The sequence below is a fragment of the Phaenicophaeus curvirostris genome, chromosome 2 (genome assembly GCF_032191515.1).
Source record: "Phaenicophaeus curvirostris isolate KB17595 chromosome 2, BPBGC_Pcur_1.0, whole genome shotgun sequence".
Taxonomy (NCBI): Eukaryota; Metazoa; Chordata; class Aves; order Cuculiformes; family Cuculidae; genus Phaenicophaeus; species Phaenicophaeus curvirostris.
In genome coordinates, this window is record NC_091393.1 from 55,187,865 (window position 1) to 55,208,895 (window position 21,031).

The window sequence follows — 21,031 nt, forward strand, 5'->3', positions numbered from 1 at the left end:
GTAAAATATTGAAAAGGACAAAGTCGTCGAAGCAAAGACAATAATATTTTTGTCTTACAACTCGGCACCGAATCGGATGCCCTTCTAAAAAGGCATGACATCTTACAAAAGCAGTGGGTATATAGACTAGTTTTAGACAAAGAACCATATAAATCCTCGGAAGAATGAGCCGCTCCTCATAAGGCCTGTTCTCCAGCCCTTTCACCAGCTTCATCCCTCTTCTCTGGACTCGCTCCAGAGCCTCAACATCCTTCTTGTGAGGGGCTTCTTGTTGTGAGGGGATTACATCTTGTAATCCTTACAAGATGTTGGAAAAGAAAGCACAGCTTTGTTTCTGATGCTCAGAGATCGCACCTACAGCCTTGTGGTAGTTCTTTATCCAACTTGCTTCTTGGATTTCTTGACTCCAGTCTTCCTGGCTGGGTGCCTCTGCTGCTGCAGGTCTGCCATCAAGGCTCCTCAATGAAATTTATTCCAGTAATCACTGCTTCCTTGTAATGTGCACTAAGCCTGTACAGTTGAAAAATTGTCCAAGGATCAATACGATTCAACACAAGGTGCCAGGAAAGTGTGGATTTACCTGGCATTTGTGAGCCTCTTTCTGTTAGTTATGCCATGCTACAAGAGATTTCTCCTCTTGTCTTGGCTTTTGCCCACTTTGGCTTGCAGTTGCTGAGTTTTTCAGCTTTCTTAATATCCAGTTAACAGGCCTTTTAAAAGGTCAATGTGCTTTGTCCCGGTCAGAGTCTTCTGGGTAGCTTTTTAAATACAGGATGTTTAAAACAAAAATAATAATTAGTTTATTTCAATAAGTGTGCAAATAACAGACTTACACATTGGGCAGAAATCTGCAGGCAAAGAGCACATAAAATTATACTAAATATCACTTGCTCTGTGATAGCTTAAAGGTGGTTTATGCCTCTTCCACCAGGATTAGTACTCCCCTTCTATCTCATTATGTCAGGGTAAGGTTTTGGGCTGGTTTTTTTTTTATTTGTGTGTATTGTGCTAGTGTTTAGTTATCCTTGTCAGGATGGACAGCTTGTTCCAGTTGGCACAGAATTATTTGTTCTCACAAGAAAATGCTTGTTTAAACTATAATGTTAAATGTATATGGGGTACTGAAGGTCCTTTACACAGTTTGTGAAAAATATTCTGAAATTGGCAGTTTTTTAAAGTCGTGCAACTGAAAAACGTTGTTGTTGTTAATAAGTTGCTGCAGATGGATTCTGTGTCATGAGGGAGATGGGGGTAGGGACTGCAATTTTTCAGCAAGTGAAACACACTTATTGAGGTATTAATTCTGCTGCCTGTGAATACTTTCAACCTTTATTTGATTAGCTCATGCAACATGACATAAGTATAATAACCTTGTTCTTATTCTGGAATAACAGAATAAAGACACTCTCACATTTTTATCAGCACAGGTAGATCTGCAGCAGTCCCCGTTGCATCAGTACATACTCAAAGGATCAAGACCGTAACCTGACTGACTTGACTCTCACTCTGTTTGTGACAGATGAATGGAGCTGGATCAGTGCTTGGCTGCTTGCAGTACAGCAGTTTCAGCTAATGCTGGTCAGTGTGTATATTCCGTAGGTGACATTCCCATACAAACACATAGTAATCTAATTGTTGCATTGGTTATGCATACAATAGTGATCCACAGAGGTTGATGTCCTCTTTAAAGTGTGTGCTTTCTTAGGAGTAGTTTCAACAGAGGGTTTACTGAGAGTGCTGACTGCTGCTCAGAGTGAGCAACAGAAGGAAAGTATACATGCTTACATATTGACATGGCAACCAATTCTACTTTTTCACCATGAGTTGCAAGCACAGAGTTCAATAATGTGTTTTGATCTTAACTAGAGTACCTCCATAGCATTGAAAAAAAAGCTGATTAATCCTACCAATGTTTATGTGCTTAGGAGTACTAACATATGCAAATGGAGTATGGGCTGTCTTGTAGAAAAGGAGGAAATAATATTATTTCTTTCCAAAGTATTGATAGATGATTCTGTTCATTTTAAATACAGATCCGAGGGAAGCAATGAGACTGAAACTTCTGCACCTTCAGACTAGATCTTTCCATGCTTTAACAACAATATGCCGATGCCGAAGAACTGGACATCTGCTATTAAAGTTGGATAACAAAGTTGACAGTACAGCAAAATCCTGGAATTTGCATGCTCCAGAAACCGCTTCACCTTCTTTGACAAGTCAATCTGTACAAGTCAAGAATTGGCAGTTGCTCCAAGGAAATGTATTGGTGTTGGGAAGAAATGTTTTTAATCAGAGTGGGAAGGGGTTTTTTCCATCCTGGAAATGTTTTGGTGTGGCAATGATGGAGAACTACAAGCTCAATACAGTGCATGTTAAAAAACATTGGAATATATCATCAAGATCTTACTCAGTTGTACCAGCTGGTAAAATTATTCCAAAACACAATAACCAGCCAGTGAAGAGGCCACCAAAAGCACCAAGGACCAAGCAACCATCCAGAACTAACCAGCCACTACTGTCAGACATGGAGGTAAAGTAAAAAATTTACAGTCTTAATGACATCAAAGGAACTTGATCAATTTAATTTAAATTCAGGGTTTTTTTTAGATTAGCGTTGTAATGAAATTAACGTGTTTATTTGGCAAGAAGAATTTCATTATTTACCCGAGTGTTGAAGCTCTGCAAACAAAAACAAGGTTGGTAGAAACTACTATGTCTGCTATTTTGAAAATAAAATGGAGATTTACTAGTCATATTTAAACAAAAGTAGAGGGAACATAAATGGTTATTAAAGACGAAAGACTAAACACAATAAAAATAATTTTAACTAGTTCAGTCAAATCATATTTATCATTGAGAAACAAAGTCTAGCTTTCAGAATAACTTAACTTTCCGTAGGTACCCTTGCTTGTCCAGTTCTACCCAGTTTTAAGGCTTTAATCAAGCAGAAGTCAAGCTGAAAGGAAATAGTATCAAGTTTATGTTCTGATTAAGTTTCAGATGGGAAACTGAGGTGCAGACGTAGCTTTTGTTACTTGAGGAAGATTATTCCACGTGTAGAAATAGCACCTTGACCTCCTGACTACTAGGTCTGCAGAGTAACTTTAACAACAAACTGTTTCGGATAAAATTAGATATGATTAAATGGAACAGTGCATACTTGCGGCCCTTTATCCTTAAGGTAGTCCTTTGTAAGCCACAATAGTAGCCACAGCAAACCTCAAGCATCATTGAATATAAGTTCCCAAATGAAAATTCTGGTGTCAGAAGTGTTACTGTTCTCCTCAAGTTACAACTGAGTTCCAGAGTACTGTTAATAAAATAATTTTATAGATAAGACTGAAAGAAGTATTGTGCTTTCAGAAATACCTTACATATTGCAAAATGCCTATTACATGATTTACTGAATGTGAGCACAGAAAACGAAGTTTTTTTGCTTGCCTTCTTGTTGTACAAAATATTAACTAGAAGCTTAGATAATGACAAGTAGTATGCTTTAATGTAACATAAAGACTCCATTAAGAGACAATTTAGTTCCCACTTGAATTTTCCTGTTTCTTTGAAATAAGAAAGTGAAGAATATTAGTCCTGAAACACCATGTAATGTTTCAAGCTTGTCATTCATGCTGTGACATTACATTCAGAGGGTGCTTCTTTCTGTTGCTGAGTGGATTGGACTGACATTTGTTTTAGATTGTAGAGGCTTTTAAATGGCAGTGTAGAATGCAAACAGTTTCTTTGTTTGATGTTTTCATATATATATACACATACACACACGCACAAGTAATATGCACTGCTATTTTTCCTTTCTTCCATTGTGAAGAAATGAAGAAAACCCTGCCTGATCTACTGAAATAATAATATATCTTCTGAGGAAGTTTCCACATGGCAAAATGCTGAGCCAGAAATCACGTAAACACGGACCTAAAAGAAACATCTGCTCTTTTTGAATAAGCCCCCTGTGCTTTTGCCAGATACATTGCCCCATCTACAGGGATACAGACAGGCCATCACCTGGACTGCAGGCTAACAGTATTTTGCAATAAGCTTTTTTTTACCTGTGCTTGTGTTTTCTTATAGCTGTGTAGTATAGAAAAATAACTGAAAGATGTGCTGATTTCTGCAAGATAACTGATAGAAGTAATACAAGTGGAGAATCCTTTAGGTTTTTTCAGTGTGGTTTTGGTTTTCTCTAAATCCTAGTGTCACAAAAAAAGCTCGCTTTTCTGTATATGTGTAGGTTCCCAGGAGCCCTCCAGTAACTCAGGCAGTATTGCCAGGGCAGTTACCTTCGGGCAACCTGCTGTGTCTTCTGGGTCTGCCCTTTATGATACCGGCTCTGGGGGCACTCTTAAGGTTCTTGGTTATATGAACTCAAGAATCTCTTGTGTTTTCTGCCTGGTAGGCCTGGCGGTTGACATCTTGCTTTTGCAAAATAGTCCATTAATTAGGTACTTCCCACCACTCCCCAGCACGGGTCTTCATGTGTTCTGTGCTGAGCTGCTGATAGCAGTGATAAATGATAAATGGCTGTAAGACAAGTTTTTCAGGAAAGAGGGAGGAGTTGTTTGAAAGCAGCTAACTGGTTTAGTCAGTCTTGCAGTGAGCAGTACCACTACTCAGTTTAGTTAATCTCTGATATACAGTCCGATGTGGTGAAAAGCCTCTGACCTCCTTTTTAGTGCTACAGCCATATAGTCTAGAAAAAGCCTAAAACCGAAGTAAAGACATAGTATAGTATTCTTAAGATAAAAACCGATTCCTATGGTGAAGTGAGGATTTAAGTTCATCCTACAGGTTTTCTCTCTTAAGAAAAGTGTGTCTACTTAAAGTGGAGTGGATGAGCTGAGGAGAATTATCGTTCCACAAGCCCGTGCAGTTGTTGGGGGCAAAATCTGGAAAATGAGTTGTTGAAGTACTTGGGATAGCTGTTTCTAAGGATAGCTGTTGTGGTGGTCTGAATGGAATCTCAATGAAGCCCCAGCTGTAGGCGGAAAGGAGGAGGCAGGGTGGTGAGTTGCTGGAGTTCCTTTCTAGCACCTGCATAGATCTTGAATTCTGGTTTGGTTTTTTTCAAATTTGCGGGTGAAAGTGACCTAGCAGAAAGTACAGGACGAATGCTGATCAGCCAGTTAACACATCTGTTTAAGGATTAGCTGAATCACTTTGATTAGAGTACAGACTTTTTGCATGTATCCACCAACTATCATGGGAGCTTAGACAACTAGAATGACTGTGTACACATCTATTTAGGTGTCTTAATCTCAGATTATACACAATTCAAGTCTTCCCCATAAAACAAGATTTTAGTAGAAGTTTAAATGGAACACTACACTAAAAAAAAACCAAACAAACAGTTGCATATCCAAAGTGCTCTTTCAGGCATGTAGTATTGGCAGAAAAGTTCTGCTTCTAACTAAATGTGAAGTCTTTACTTTGAAACTAAAATTGCATCAGTAAGACACAAAGTCTGTCCTGTGGTACCTCTGCCTTGACATGGACAACAGCCCGAGTAATAAACTATGGGAAGCACAGAGCAGGACAGAGATTTTCAGATGTGCTAGCTAGAAGGTGAAAGTTTGCTCTTGACAGAGCATCTGTACTTGTACTAACCAGATTTTTCTGGAAGAATCTGAAATATATAATTTGCACTGTCTATTTGATTGAAAATGTATTTGTACAGATGCAATTGTGATAATGCAACTTTTCAAAGGTACTACAGCAAAGGAACTGAAAACACAATCCTGTTCCACTGTTAGCTCAGCCTTATAGCACAGTTGTGGAAATATTCCTACAAAATTGCTCACTGAATATTGTAGTTACTTGTAAAGTTTATTTTCTGTTAGTCACCACTGAATTAAGATGGTGTGTAAGCGAAGCCTCAGAATGATAACGAACGGGCCCCCCAAAAGACCAGAACACCTTTTTAAGCCTTGCTGTTTCATAGTGTATGAGTGCTGTGAGATTATCATTTGGATTTCAAGTTGAAGTGTATTGTGGGTATAAACTCTTGCAGATGAGTACAGTTCTTTTGTTCATTTGTTGTTAGTTACATCCTCATTTGTATTAGTTACAAAACACTTGGAAGTGACTGATCCACAGTGAGACACATTGCTTTCTGGATATCTTCCATTACATTGTACTGAAAAACATTAGGGGACATAAATGGTATAATAACAAAGAAATCTATTTAAAATGAGTAGTAGAATTCATTACTTGTTTGGTTAATCAAAAAAATGTTTACACAGATGACTTTCTGATTTCTTTGCCATGCATCAGTCAGTCTCATTGCAAGTCAGTATCATTTTTGCAGTCGTTTGTTTCAGCGGAAATTTGTTTCACACTCTGACTATTGTACACTGCTCGACTGTGATCTCAGTTGAGGCCATGTTGTTAGTGCAAGATTAGCTCTGGGTGGACACTGTAGATCTGTAGCATCTACAATGGGCCTGGAAGATCTGTGACTTCTTGTGCTGCAGTGCTGCAGCGGCTCATAGCCTGGGGATTACCTGGGCAGCGAGCTTTGTGCTTGGAAGAATGTGCTGTTTGCAGTTTGAGCTTCTGTTTGATAAGCAGTGTGGGAAAACTGAACTCCATGTAGCTTTAAAATACAGACTTTAAAGGTGATATTGGGGGTGTCTTGCTTTTGATTTTGATGGCTAGCTGAGTATGTCATAAGCTATAGGATGGGAGCATATGTAGTTCTACTGTTAAAGCATTTGATGGGCATTCAGGGAAGGAGGGGTTGTTTCATGGCTCTGTCACAATTTTTTTAGACTTAGTGAAAATTAGTCGTGTCACCTGGTTTGATCTTAGACTGATTTGCTTTCCCACTTAACAGGGAGTAAGTAATCTCATGAGTCTTATTTGTACATTGGGCGCACAGCATGCCAAAGATATCGTAGAAGAGAGTGAATAAATGAAAAATATCACTCTCATGATAAATTTGAGGCAAACAGTTGTCTTATGAACATCTTGCTTCGGCCTTTCCCTAACTCAAATCTTTATTCCTTTGGCACAGAATCTGATGCAGTGCACAGCCTTTGCAACAGCAGATGAATATCATCTTGGTAATCTGTGTCATGACCTGACTTCACATGGATATGTTGAAATAACAAGTTTGCCTAGAGGTAGATTTTTGAAACATATTAAAAGCAATGTTATACCTTTAGAAATGAAATATGGGTGAGGTATATAATTTTTATAACTCATGTATTCTTATTCTGATAATACCCTGGGTTATATCATACTGCCTATAAAAATATTGCTTTGCTTGAAAATTCCATTTGCTTAAAAAAACACACTAAACCTTTCAGAATAGCAATAAGAGCAGCATTTGCTGTTACCCCGCAGTAATTTTTTTCCAAAATTTCAATTACACTAAAAGTATTGAAAAGTTAAATACATGCAGGAAAAATAAATTTGGAGATTTTCTGATGAAAGATTTTCTATAGAAATTCCCTAACTGACAAAAATACTGAAACCTTTTTTTATTTTACTTAATCTTTCAGTAATGTGACACCATAATGCTTCAGCTGTCAGAAAAAAAAAAATTGTAATTTGAAGTGTTGCATCTTCTTTCCGTATCCACACTCTGTTCATGTGAAATCACTGAGGGTTGGAGGGGAACTGAGGGTGGAGAGGAAGGCCTGCATGAGAGAATCTTGCTGACTAAGCAAAATGAATAAACTCTTAGCTCTAGAAAAGCGAATGCAGTTGATACTTTTTTTTTTTTTAATTGTGCCAAATACACCCTAGCAAGTGTTGAATGCTTCACTTAGGCTTCAGCAAAATATTTGGTTCTGGATTCCATACAAAGTATCTCTGAAAACTAGGGAAAGTATGGCTTTGAAGTAGCTGAACTATACTACAAGAGGAAAACAAATGGAGCTTTTTATAGCTGAAGGAACCTTATGCCCTACAACAGCTGTGATTTTCGTGCATTGGCAGTAGAATGCTACTTTTTTTTTCCCTTGAATAAACAGCTTATATGAAGCTGAGGGGATGACAGATAGTGTTTATGGGTATTTCAGTAGAGGTTATCAAATATCTGTCTTCCTCTCAAACATTTAATAATCCAAGTGCAATTATATTCCAGTGAGTCTCTTTTAAACACAGTGATGATCAGCTTGCTCAGAAAGATGAACATGGAAAGGCAAGGTGCTATAGAGTATAGGCTTCATGTTCATATGTAGTTTCTTTGTATTAAAACAGACACTGGTTTCACAGCTTTGGGATAGAAACTTTGTAAAATCCCCAGCATGACTGTGAATTACTGTAAAGCAAATGTTGCTGTTGCTGGTATTTTACCTTGGGAGTATGGGTTTTACCAGTTCTTTCATTTCTTCATGGTGTGTTTTTGACTCCTCACAATAGATATTCTGTTTACCAAAAGTTTGGAGGAAGTAATGAAGAAAGGATGTTGGATTGTGCCAGCAGATCTGATGCATTGTGGTGGTTGGCTTGTGTGTGTAGCAGTGGTTGGTTACCAACTCAAACACTCAGTCTTGGAAAATTGAAAAATATTAGCATGTAGAACTCTAAATCAGCAATTAGTGTGTGTATTTATTGCTTTGTAGTGATCTTCCTAAGCATTAGTCTTGGTTTTGCCCTCTTTAAAAATATTTTTGGAGGCAGATCCCGTACCTCCACTTACACAGTGTGTATGTTTTGGCTGGAATGGATCAGTAAAGTGAAGAGTGATATTTGAAAAGGCAAATGAGAAAATGTAGGCAAATTTTTCTTCCGTGGTGAACTCAAACTTCACACCCAAAACTTGCTCTAGAGATTCGTTGAATCAGGTATTTCTGAATCTGAATCGCAAGTGAAAGAAAATCCTTTCAAGAGTTCATACAGACCAACTATATGGTCTCAGTTCAGGTATTGGCAAAAGTATAGCTGATACTTAGTCATCTCTCTTTGTCATCTCAGTCTACCTGGCATCTGTGACTTAAGTAGTAAAGCAGAGAGTGGAATTCAGACACAGACTGAATTTGATGCCTTCTCACATGACTTGTGAACTTTCTGCAAAGTGATTGAACTTTTTAAGGCATAGGTGCTAGGCCCTGCAAATTCATTTTTGCAGATTCTCACTTTAGAAGTGGGATTTGGGTCGCTATTCTAGCTTCCACTAGTTCTGCAACAAAACGAATCATACTGGAAAGTAACCTTTTTTTTTTGTCAAAACCGTATCAGGACTTCTAAAACTTTGTGTACATTAGCGAGTAGTACAGTGGAGCAAACCTGTAGGGAAAAAAAACCCAAAGCTTTGTTTTGAGAACCCAGCATACACATTTTGTAAGTTTCGGGGCATTCTGCTTACAGGGTCTCAAGTCTGATCCTTTGTTACAAATGCCAGTTTGCGGTTGGAGTATCACAGGTGCATTTTTGTAGCTCCTCTTTCGTTTTAATTTAATGCAAAAAGAATCCAGTTTGTGCACTCTGACACTGTTCATAGTATATAGTAAGTGAGGGTGGCTGGAAGATCTGTTTCAAAAGCGTGCTTCTGATCCAAAGGAGAAGGCAGATGCACCTTCTCCTGTCCTGGGGGTATGCTGACTATCAAAGCAAAGTCAGCAAAATTTGAGTGCATATTAGTTCCCTGCTGTATAGAAAAGAGAAAGATTTGAATGGTAGTTTCTCTGCAACTGTGGGCAAACTTCCATAGTTCACTCATGTTGTGTGTCCACTTTTGTGTTTTGTTTCGGGATATTTACTATGCCTTGCATCAGTTTTCCCTTAAGTGTTTTGTTCTTCAAAACTGTTAAATTTCATTAATTAAGTATTCCAGTGAAAGTCAGCATAGCACTGGAGTCTGTCTGGAGTGCGACATTTCAGAGAAGCAGCATAGTTTGGTATTGTAGTTGCTTCCTGGCAAGCACTTCTATCAGAAGAATAAAATATGGGACCGACTGCTGTGTTAGCATGTAACGTTTAAACTGCAATTACATTCTTATAGCTTCATGTTTACAAATTTGAATAATTCTTCTTTTTTTTCTTTTATTTCAAACCAGATGCTGCAAATGTTTTAGTGATCGGTACTGAGAAATCTGCTAAAGATGATGATTCTGGCATGGTTTTCTTTTTCAGGTGAGTTATAAGTCATGCTTAAAACATTATTTTATTCACAATGTTGATTAACGCTGTGAATGTAGTGGTGCAGCTTGCTGGATCATTTCATCATATTACCTCATGAAACTCAAGGAATAAGTGTCTGATCAGAATGATTAAAGAAAAAAATCAGAATTATTTAAGTGATTAAAAAAATAACTTATCTTCTCAAGTTTTTTCATGAAAGTATAGTTGAAAAGCAACTATTATGTAGTTTTTGTGAAGATCATACTAAGTTCCTTGGTTCACAATGACAGAAATTGCCACTGTACAATTAGAGTATTGCATTTAAAACAGTGTAATTACACCCCAGTTTTTACTTCAATTCACAGGGAAGGCGCTGTTGTGTTTTGGAATGTGGAAGAGAAAAGTGTAAGTAAATCAAAACTGTTAGTTAAAACATCATAAGCAGATGTTTTGTCAGTCCCACAAAGCCCAGCATGCTTGGGGTTTGTTTGGAAGCTTGGATCTTCCCATGAACAAAAAAGGGCCGATTCTTCTAATGAGTGCAGATGCTTTGCCTGCTGCTGCCCTCAAGTTGTGTGGGTTGCTGATGTGTCACCACTGAAACTTGATTTCCTGCACAAAATGAGCAAATATATGTGTAACATACAAAGCAGATCACATTTTCTATGTAAGGTCAAAAGTCTGAAACCGTAATCTAGTGAGATTGGCAAAAAGAAAATTCTTGGATCTTTACATTCTGAAGAAGTAGATCACACAAATGAATCTGTAAGTGGTTGTTTCAAAGGCACTAATGTAACAGAAAATGTATTAGAAGAAAAGAATCATTCTGGAGCCACTTAAGTTAAAACTATTCAAACTGGATTCTGGATACAAGGAGGAAAAAGTATTGGCTTTATCTGCATGCAGAGTATGTGAAATTAAATGGTGTATTAAAGAGATGATACTAAGATGCACAGAAGTTCACAGCAGGATTTTCATTAAGGCAAATGAAAATACAGAGCAGTTGTTTCCAGACATGAACAATTTCTGGGTTCACGTTCGCTTTTCTGTTTCAGACCTTAAATGTTCCTGATTTCATGTCTGGTTTGGGGGACTTTAGTATATCAGCAGGCCTACAAAAAGATACTAGTTCTCTCTTCAAACTTCACCGGTAGCGCACTTAGGGTGCTGTGGCGGTAACTATGCTGCTGACCCACAGGTATTACTGAAGATGAGCTGACTACCTCACATTGATTTTTATGATTTGGGCACCTTTACCCACTGGAGTACTCTGAAAAATCTCATTTTGTTGTTCATGCCTAAGTGTCTTTGAAAATCTGATACCACGTTTTTCTTGTCAATAATGGTATGTTAGTTGGTCCCTTGCTAGCTTTGTTTATAAAAGAAAAGGAAAGATTTCTTTCTGCTTATTGAAATCATGGTCAAAGTTTTAACTTCCAGACAACTTGCTCAGATAGAGGAGGTATTTTTATGCACACATTTTAATGACCTGAAACCAAAACAAAAAAAGAAAACTTGGTCTGTAGAGCAGAAACTGAAAGTAATTCAGTAAAATGGAACGTAGAGAGTTACTGTGAATAGACAAAGTTGGTTTTTAAAAGTAGTCCAGAATGACTGTTACAAGAAGAAAAACTATTTTAAACTAACGGACACTTAACATAAGAAGTAAAAATTCAGACTGATCATAAATAGAAATATAAAATGTAAAATACTGTTTGAAATACCCGAGCGGGAGGTTGTGCAATGGTGTCCAAACTAGAAATAGAAAGGGCAAAAAGCAAAACTAGCTTTGAGGTGGAGTGTCATATGGGTTTTCTAAAGGAAATTGTGTGACATGATTGCCTGTAATAGCAAGAGGTTGCATTTAGTGAATCCAGAACGTCTGTTCTCACTAAATGTTCTGTGTCACAGGTAGTCCCTTCTATAAGTTTAGGCTGGGCCTGGAAGAAATTCACATTAGTCAGTGGAAGCCTTTGTATTACTCTGAATAGATAAAAGAAAGCTGCCACTGAAATATAATTTCTTATTATCCATAGCAATGGAAGAACTTTGGAAGTATGCATGTTACAAGACACACGAGTTTCACGGAGTCAGTTACGATCTGTAAAGCTTTGTTAAATCTTGCCCTGTACTGGCCCTGGGAAGCCTGAGCCGGGTGTAGTTCTGGAAGGGATTGTTAGTCTGTTAACAGCATAATTACTGCTGTATTAGTAATGACTTTACGAAGCCAGCTAGAGCACCTAGATCCAAGTGAATGCACTCTTGAAGTCTGGCATGCTACATTATGGATTGGCTATTAGCTTTGGCATTGTTTAATCAGGTTTTGCATTGCTGGGCACAGCACAGATAGTTGGCCAAGCTGAGGGACTTAACAGCAGACACTTCCTTGGTTAAAAAAAATTCTTTTAACCTTTTTTACTGCAGGATTTGGAATATACGGCAGGTTCTGTTCAAGCTAATATTTGATTCAAGATTGTGAAACAAGCAGTTTCAGCCTGTAGGGTTGGGGTATTTTTTAATGAAGAATGTTATCATGTCTTACATAGTATCACCCAAACTCTTTAAAGCAGTAAAGCAAGCTAACACTGAAAAAAAATCCATCTTGTAGGTTATCCAACAGATATTTTTTTGAGTAATTAACCTGGAGAGTATGTTTCATTGTTGTGGTTTGACCCAGCAGGCAGCTAAACACCACACGACTGTTCATTCACTCCAACCAAAGTAGGAGGGGGGAGAGAGTTGTGGAAAGGTAACACTCCTGCACTGAGATATAAAGACAGTTTAAGGACAGAAAATGAAGATAATAATAATAGGAAACAAGTGATGCACAATGCAATTGCTCACCACCTGCTGGCTGATGCCCAGCCCATCTCCAAGGAGCAGTTGCTGTCCCCAGCCAGCTCCTTTCAGTTTTTATTCAGCATGATGTCATGTGGTGTGGAATATCCCTTTGGTCATTTGGGGTGAGCTGTCTCAACTGTGTCACCTCCCAGCTTCTTGTGCACCTCTAGCCTTCTCGCTGGTGGGACAGTGTGAGAAGCTGAGAAGTCCTTGACTTAGTGTAAGCAGTGCTCAGCAACAGCTAAACCATCAGTGTATTATCTATGTTATTCTCATCCTAAATCCAAAACACAGCACTATACCAGCTACTAAGGAGAAAATTAACTCTATCCAAGCCAAAACCAGGACATTCATGAGCAATGCACTAGCAGACAGTTTTGCACTAGAAGATTAACTATAACTATTATCTGTTGATTTTGAAGGGAGTGTTTTAAGTATGACTTAGTAGAAGATTCACCTCTTTAAAGAATTTAGGCATCAAAAGTATATTGTTGGGGTTTTTTATTGGCTGTTGTTCCTTCTAAAAACTTGTAGGTGAGTGCTGGTTTTAGTTCAGAATTTGTTTCTATTGCAGAACATTTTCTAGGAGGAGAGCCTTGTAGCACATAGAAAGGAACAAGGATGAGGGATCCTAAGTAAGATGTCAGAGGAGAAAGTTTTGTGAGAGACAAAGGCTCTTTCTTCCTGCATCAGGTTTTAGTGTACTTCAGAATGAAATGACAATTGGGTCACTTCTGCAAGTAAAATTTTGCATTTAACTTGACAGGTTTGAAAGTTGCCAGCTGAAACCATTTTTACAGACTTCTGTAGTGGTAAAGGATTTCTATTAATATAACCGAACCTAAACAAAACTATTGATTTTAGCAGCAAACTAGTAATTTTGGCAGGAACAGGCACTTCAGCATGAAAGTTGCATTCATCAACCTATTAGATGCTAGGTCTTTGTAGAGTGATAGTATCTGCATGGTTAACAGTTTCTGTGTGTGCATTTGTCTCTTTCTTAGATGAAGAATATAATGCGAGTGCTAGAACAGTATGAAATTCAGCCATATGAAGTTGCACTGGTCCATTGGGAGAATGAGGAGATGAACTATAGAATAGGAGAGTAAGTATCTTCAAGCACTCTTGATATAAAAGCTAACAGACATCTAAAACAAATTCAGGCAAAAGCAGCTAGTAAAAATATACTTTTCCTTACTCTTTTTCAAATTATTAAAGTAAGGAAAGGAGTAAATAGTGAATCTAAAATGACAGATTTTGCTGAACTGCTAAACTTGCAAGTGATTGCCTTTGTGACTTGGTTATGCACTAGATTTTATAAATTTTGAAGTTCTGTGTCCAGACATTTGAACATGCTCTTCATCAATCCCAAACAGAAACCTTGTACCTCATAGAAAAAAAAATATTCATTATTAAGATAAACCTCATTTTAAAGAAGAATTTTTCCAAAAGATTTCTGTAGTGCCCTCTAGGTTCCCATGTAATTCTTCACATACTTCCCTGGAAAGTTAGAACTTGAATACTATGGAATGATAAACTTGGCAAATTTTCTTGCCTTGTTAAATAATGTTTTTCATCACGGAGAGCAAATTTCTACTGAAATATTTCTCAATGTAAATTAGTATAAAAATAAACAATAATTTTCCAGTAGCACCAAAACCCAACTCCTAGACAGGACACTGTAACACTCAGAGCTAACAAGGCTGAGCTTATTTCAGGTAACCTGATAAGAGGATAGGGTTTTGGTTTGGGGAGCAGGGAGTGCCCTTGCCATTTGAAAACTGCATGTACTGTCCAGTTGCGTACTTTATGATTCCTGGCATATTCCATTGTGCTTATGCAAGTTTCCTAGTGAGACTGACATGATAAATTGAATGACTTTGCTGCTGGGCCCCTCTGCAATATAAGTTTCAGGGCAAGAGACATAGTAGCAGGGAGGGAGTGATGTCGATGAAGTGACAGAAGAAAACAAAAAGATAATAAAGGAGACCTAGCAGGAGAGAGGCCAGCATCCTGCTTACTCTGAATTATCTCTGTGTGTATATAGTAATGCTGCAGTTTGATTTCAACTTAGAAAAACTGGTCATACTATTAGTCTCAGACAGAGAAACTAATTTTCAGTTATTTTATTTGGTTATTGTCAGGTTGGACATGAATAGAATGCAAGGATGGGGGTGATATCTGTAGAGGTACAGCATACTCTGTCTAAATAATGAACCAAACTTCCTTGTATTGTTGATTGTTCTCTAAATGCACCTTTGCTGATGACCTAGTCAATGAAGATGCCTCAATTCTGTTTTAACAGAGGTCAGTCAAAGCTTCATAAAGGAGAAATTGTGCTAAATTCTGAGCTGGATAGTGATGAAGTTGTTCTGCAGAAATTTGCCTTTTCAAATGCCCTTTGCCTCTCTGGTAAGTTTATATTGTTTGTGACAGCAGCGTATGCTGTGGGTTTTGTGAAGTGTCATTATAAGTAGGACTTGTACAGTGACAGGTTGGAGAAGCGCAGTGTCTGGTTTAGGAAGACTGTGTGAAGATCCATTGTGCTTTAGTGGGAGGATTCATTTTCAAAGCTTTTACCTTGTTTTCTGTAAATGGGAATTACCTCATTCAATGTAAATTGTCTTAAAGATGAACAAAGCCCATTAAGAAACCTACTTAGCATCCTGTTCCCCACCCTTCAGAACTATTCTACAATAGCAGCCAGTGTAGAGTCCAGTATTAGAAACCTGTCAGCAACCTTAGGTAATTCATCCTGACGTTGTTTCCTCTAACAGAAAAAAGCTAGATTCCCAGCTGGGGAGGTGTACAGCTGTCGGAGGTGTGGACCAGAGTCACAGATTATGTTTTCCAGGCCTATTAGTCTTGGCTGCGTGCCAGACATGGTACCTTCATCAGGAGGCAGCAAGAGGCACTGGGAAGGAGTCAGGCTCAGCAGAGGTGCTGCTGCTTGAGGAAACACACCTCTCTGCCACTTCAGACCTCAAATGAAGCTAGCAGCACTAAGGCTGCCCTCAAAAAAGCCTTTAAAGAAATTCTGGTCTGTCTATCCCTACTGCTTTTAGGGTAATTTACAGCAATCCTGTAGTATTTGGGGAAGTGCACCTTTAAACAGAAGAGACATCAAGAACCAGAATGCATGTTTCTGAAGTGATACACCATTTGATCAAGGAGTACAGCATAACTAAATAGTTCTTGACTGTCAAAGGAAGAGCTGTTGAGTAAAAAAGCCTTCTATATAGTTTTTCTATTTTCAAAGCTACTGCATGGAAGATAATGACTTGAATAATGGAGCAAGCGATTTACTCCTAGGAGATAATAGGTACTAATTTATGTTAGAGGCACTGCACATAGTAAAGGAAAACTGTTCAATGATGTTCAATAAAAAGAAAGGATTCGAGTCTAGTCCAAGTCAAATTTATGACATAGCAGAAACCAGCTTCTGTCATATAATCAGTAATAGTTTAAATGCCTACTGGCTTTTTTTCAGGGGCTAAATTAAATGTCATTTAAGTCACTGACTTGAATTAAGTCTCTCTATTTGAAATATAAGTGTGAGAAATTGGATTTGCTATCAATGGCCTGACTGGATAGTAGTATTGATTATTACCACAGAAGAGTTCACTTTGAAAATTAAATCTTTCCTGATTATTTTTTCTCAGTGAGTAGGGTTAATTCTTGATGTGTTACTAATTCATTCTTGTCTGTGAATCTGCAGACCAAAGAACAAAGGGCCGAGTTATATCATCTTCCTGTAGAAACATCTTTGCAGGCTCAGGCTGAGCCATAATAGAATTTGTGCTGCCATTGCCTGTGCTGAACAGCTTCCATAGAAGTTATATCATCAGTGAACAGTATATTCACATAAAAACAAAATGGGAAATGGCTTAGGTTTTAATTCAGCTTCTACAAGTGTAGGCAGCGTGTTTATGCAAGCTAACTCTCCATGGTTTGAGCATGCTGCATCAAACACCAGGCAAATGGAGAATGAGAGTTCTGTAGGACACTAGAAATGCAGTAGAGATTCTTGAGTAGTGCCACACAAAATCAGCCTGGCTCCTGCACAGCTTATTATCTCCAGCCTCCTTGGAATGTAATTTCCAAAGGCTTTGTACCTACGGTAGTGCACTTAAACACCACTGCTAAGCTGAAGCAGAAACTCTCCAGAGCCTGAACTGGTCATTTGGAGAAGCGAACTGCTCTCAGAGTGGTTCTGCATGCAGAGCTGTGTCAGTACCCTGCCTAGATTTGTCTATAGATGTAGGAATATTGATTGTATAATACTAACCATAACTTGCTGCAAGTAATTATTGTCTGTATCAGTGTGTCTTGAAGCGGCGTGTTGGCAGATTTAAAGTTACGATTACTTGAAAGCATTTATACGTCTCAGTGTTTTGCTTTGTCATCTCTGTGTTGCAGTAAAGCTGGCTATTTGGGAGTCATTATTGGATAACTTTGTGGAATCTATCCAGTCGATTCCTGAGGTGAGGTCTGGTTTATACCTCTCCCCTCCTTTTCTCCTGTACCTTGTAAAAGATCAGTCCAGATAGAGCTGAGGATGTGGAAAAAGCAATTGAATGCTTAACATACTTGATAGTAAAGCCAACAACGTAGAGAACCTTGGAACACCTGCAAAGTGGGACAAGGAACTGGTCTTTAAAGGGTTGGGAGTGGGGTTCTGTGTAGGAACAATGTTTCCCATGTTGTGCCACTGTCACCTGCCGCTGTTGAATGTGTTTGTGTAACAGGAAAAGCAGCATTTAAAAAACCTGGCCAAATACAGTGTTTGGCAGCTTGGGCTGAAACTAATGTGCTTTAACTTAAATATAATGAAGAGTTTGTGTGAATTACTTAAACCACAGTTTTTCATGAGACTTGAAGTACAAAGCCCATATTATGTCGTGTATAAAGATTAAATTCTTTGGGTTCAAATGAGAAAGCATAATTTTCATTTTTTTTTAATACAGGAAATAAATGCTAATACATTGTTGTAAGGAAGAAGTCTGTAAAAAGACTAAGTTGTGATAAGGTAAAAGAACACTGTCATGACTTAAAAATAGTAGGAAGAAAAACCAAATGATCTTTTGTTCAGAAAATCATTCATAGAAAATGTTCCTGGAATTTGCATTGGTACTGGTGGCATTCTCAGGGATTTACTGAAAAACCTGGATAAACAGATGCAAGGCAATGCTCTTACTAGGCTAGATAAGCAAGGCAGTAAGTAAACAAAACTCAAATGCTAATAAGTGTGATCTGCCTTCAGATTTTAACTTGTCTACATATTTCAGGCTGTAGAACTCCAGACTTCTTAACTCCTAGTACACGCTACTTGGATCAAGCAGTGCAAAACTCATTATTTTGCAGATACTGAAGTCAAGACGGAAGGTGAAACTGTCTCATGCAGATGTAATGCAGAAAATTGGAGAACTCTTCGCATTAAGGTAACTTTTTGGTTACACCCAAGACACTGTATTACACAGAACTGTTACGCATAATACAAAGACCCGAACACACATTAAATGCACTGGGGCAGGGCAGGGGGAATTCCTCCAGCCTTCTATTGGCTGGAGTCTGTGGGTGCTGTTATGTTAGTCAGAGCACCCACTGGCTCACCATCCCACCACTGGCATCTCAGCTACAGACAAGACATTACGCAGCATATTGTACACATCCAGGTTTAACACTCTTTTCCCTCCCTGGGTCCAGCAACGCACGTCTCGTAACCAGCAATTACAGTAGCTACTAGAGTATGCAAAGGATAACAAAAGAAAGCACAGGGGTAGGTGGAACTCTTGTATACAGCCTAAAGTGCGTAAAACTTTTCTGAGAGTTCTGTTCATCCTTTGACTTACTCAGAAACCACTGCTACGTTGTTAGGAATGTAATAGGGGTTTTCCCCTCGCCAGTGAAATTCGGCCATTGGGAATATAGATCATCACACACTCCTCTTAAAAAAAAAAAAAACAAACCCTCAGCATCAGTGAATAAAGAGGTAAATTTAAAAAGCAATTCCTATTTAAACATTGGATTTCACATCCCTACTTGAAGGACCATTCGAAAATGCACAATGATGTTCTAAATGTCCAAAGATTTATGCGAGCAGTAGGTTGAGCATGGGAGATTTTAGCTCTTAGTCTTTATAATGCCAAGACAACAGCCTGGTTCTGAAAGGTGTGCTCTGCTTCCGTAGCCAGCATGCAGTATCAGCCACACTTAGGAGTTCTGAGATATAAACAACTTTAATTCCATGTATATGTATAGCTTCAGTGAGCTACTAGTGTTGTGAAGAACTTCAGTATCTTCTTACAATATCAGAAGTTAAGGAAGGTGACGAGTTGGGGAGGCAGCGTTGCCATAAGGCAGAAGTCATGTGTGCTCGAAACTGTTAGTACAGTATTCTTCAGAAACGTTTCAGGAGATGTGACCAATTTTAAACAATCACTGCAATTGTATTTTTATTATGAAAGGAAATTCTTCTTATGTTTTACCTAAAATTACAGGAAAAAAATCCTGGGTTTTTTAACTGCTTTGTAGATATTTGCTTTTATGTTCACCAAAAGGAAGTTTGAACTACTGTAGTACCCATTCTTTTTAGACACCGTATAAATCTAAGTTCGGACCTGCTAATAACACCTGACTTCTACTGGGATAGAGAAAAACTGGAAGAGCTTTATGACAAGACTTGCCAGTTTCTCAACATCAATCGCAGAGTTAAGGTAGGTGTCTTACTGTTATGAGAATTTTCCACACTCAGTTCAGTCATCTTTGGCTCACCCAGGGTTACAGGCTGCTCCGTGAATGTTGGTTTTAATCGTAGAAACTGAATAAAGAGTAACAGGCTCTTATATGCTACCTCCTTTTCCACATGTTCATAAACCCATTGACATCTTTTACCAACCTTGCCTTACAGGAATGGATTGCATTATTTCCTGAGCCACTGAATTATGCTTTAAATAGTTATAGGAAGAGGGGATTTAATTCTTCTTCTGAAACATGTACAAGAGACTAAATTAAACTGAGATGTGAAGCAGTCTTCTTACTGAAAGGATCAGTCGGGTTAGTTCATTGAAGGGTGACATAGTGCTTGCTGCTGAACTAGAACAAGTAGTGTAAAGCTACCTCGTGGGAGGTACAGCAGCCTTTAATATGTGCTTACTTTTGAGGCACTGCAGTAAGATGCATCTTCTTTTGCTTCTGCCTGTTTTCATGAGTAGATATCACCCAGAACTGGTTTAATACCTGCAGATGCATATCTAAATTTCTATTTTTGTGAACCTATCAAAATAAGACTCATTTATTTTGAAAGTTATTGCTTGCACATGTTGCCTTACAGAACACTGTTCCATTCTTTTGCACAAGCGTTAAGACCTTTCTAGTTCTGTTCAGTGAGCCCTTCTGTGGATTGTGTTCAGTTAGTGATCTCATTCCGCTTGCTGAATCCAGATTTGCCATAGATTTGGAATCTTTTGCAGGTAATGAATGAAAAGCTTCAGCACTGCATGGAGCTGACAGACCTAATGCGAAATCACCTGAATGAAAAGCACGCTCTACGTCTCGAATGGATGATAGTAATACTCATCACCATAGAGGTTGGTGGGGTTTTTTTTTATACTATCACACTGAAAGCATAATGACAAGTACAATTTATATACTTCATAATTTGAGAATCAAGATTATTTTATTAATGTAATGTGCTGTACAAGGGGATTAGTCTTCAGTTCTTTGCAAGTAACTTGAATTGTAGCTATAGGGGATTTCTCAGATTATGTCATTTGCAGTGTAAGCTGTTTTAAGGATTATTAAATCAAATTATAATTCTTATCAATGTGTTTGCTGTTCCTCAGGTTCTGTTTGAACTTGCAAGGGTAATTTTCTGATGACAGAATAAACTCAGGAAGAAGAAAGCTGACAAAAAAAAAAAAAAGACTATATGGCCTGGAAAATCCCTGTCTCATACGCTTCTGGAAAATAGTGGAAATTTCTTTCTTGATAAATATGTACATCTTCTCAAATAAAAAAAAAATAATAAATCAGTCTCTGAACGTTATTCTCAACTGCTGTACTGGTGCTGTTAGAGAAGTCTTATTCTATGGATGGGCCAATGTAAAGCTGA

The 21,031-nt window shown here is 38.1% G+C and overlaps 1 protein-coding gene across 2 annotated transcripts; it reads left to right on the top strand.

Moving 5' to 3' along the window:
• The first annotated feature begins 1,449 nt into the window (after positions 1 to 1,449).
• Positions 1,450 to 21,031, top strand: RMND1 (required for meiotic nuclear division 1 homolog). 2 transcript variants are annotated; one of them, XM_069852106.1, is made up of 12 exons: positions 1,454 to 1,578; positions 2,034 to 2,530; positions 7,022 to 7,130; positions 10,014 to 10,089; positions 10,443 to 10,482; positions 13,923 to 14,023; positions 15,224 to 15,330; positions 17,338 to 17,402; positions 18,283 to 18,359; positions 19,514 to 19,634; positions 20,391 to 20,507; positions 20,763 to 21,031. In XM_069852106.1, the coding sequence occupies exons 1-12, from the start codon at positions 1,524 to 1,526 to the stop codon at positions 20,793 to 20,795; spliced, it is 1,398 nt and encodes a 465-aa protein (XP_069708207.1). In that variant the 5' UTR covers positions 1,454 to 1,523; the 3' UTR covers positions 20,796 to 21,031. The 2 variants fall into 2 exon arrangements, with proteins under 2 accessions (XP_069708208.1, XP_069708207.1); XM_069852107.1 differs by lacking the exons at positions 20,391 to 20,507; positions 20,763 to 21,031 and having other exon boundaries at positions 1,450 to 1,578; positions 19,479 to 19,615.

What these genes read in the sequence shown, in the direction of transcription:
- RMND1 (XM_069852106.1), top strand. Translation starts at nt 1,524, where the DNA reads ATGGAGCTGGATCAGTGCTTGGCTGCTTGCAGTACAGCAGTTTCAGCT. An exon ending in GGCATGGTTTTCTTTTTCAG is followed by an intron (nt 10,090 to 10,442) that starts GTGAGTTATAAG and finishes TTCAATTCACAG; the next exon opens with GGAAGGCGCTGTTGTGTTTT. An exon ending in ACATCAATCGCAGAGTTAAG is followed by an intron (nt 19,635 to 20,390) that starts GTAGGTGTCTTA and finishes AATCTTTTGCAG; the next exon opens with GTAATGAATGAAAAGCTTCA.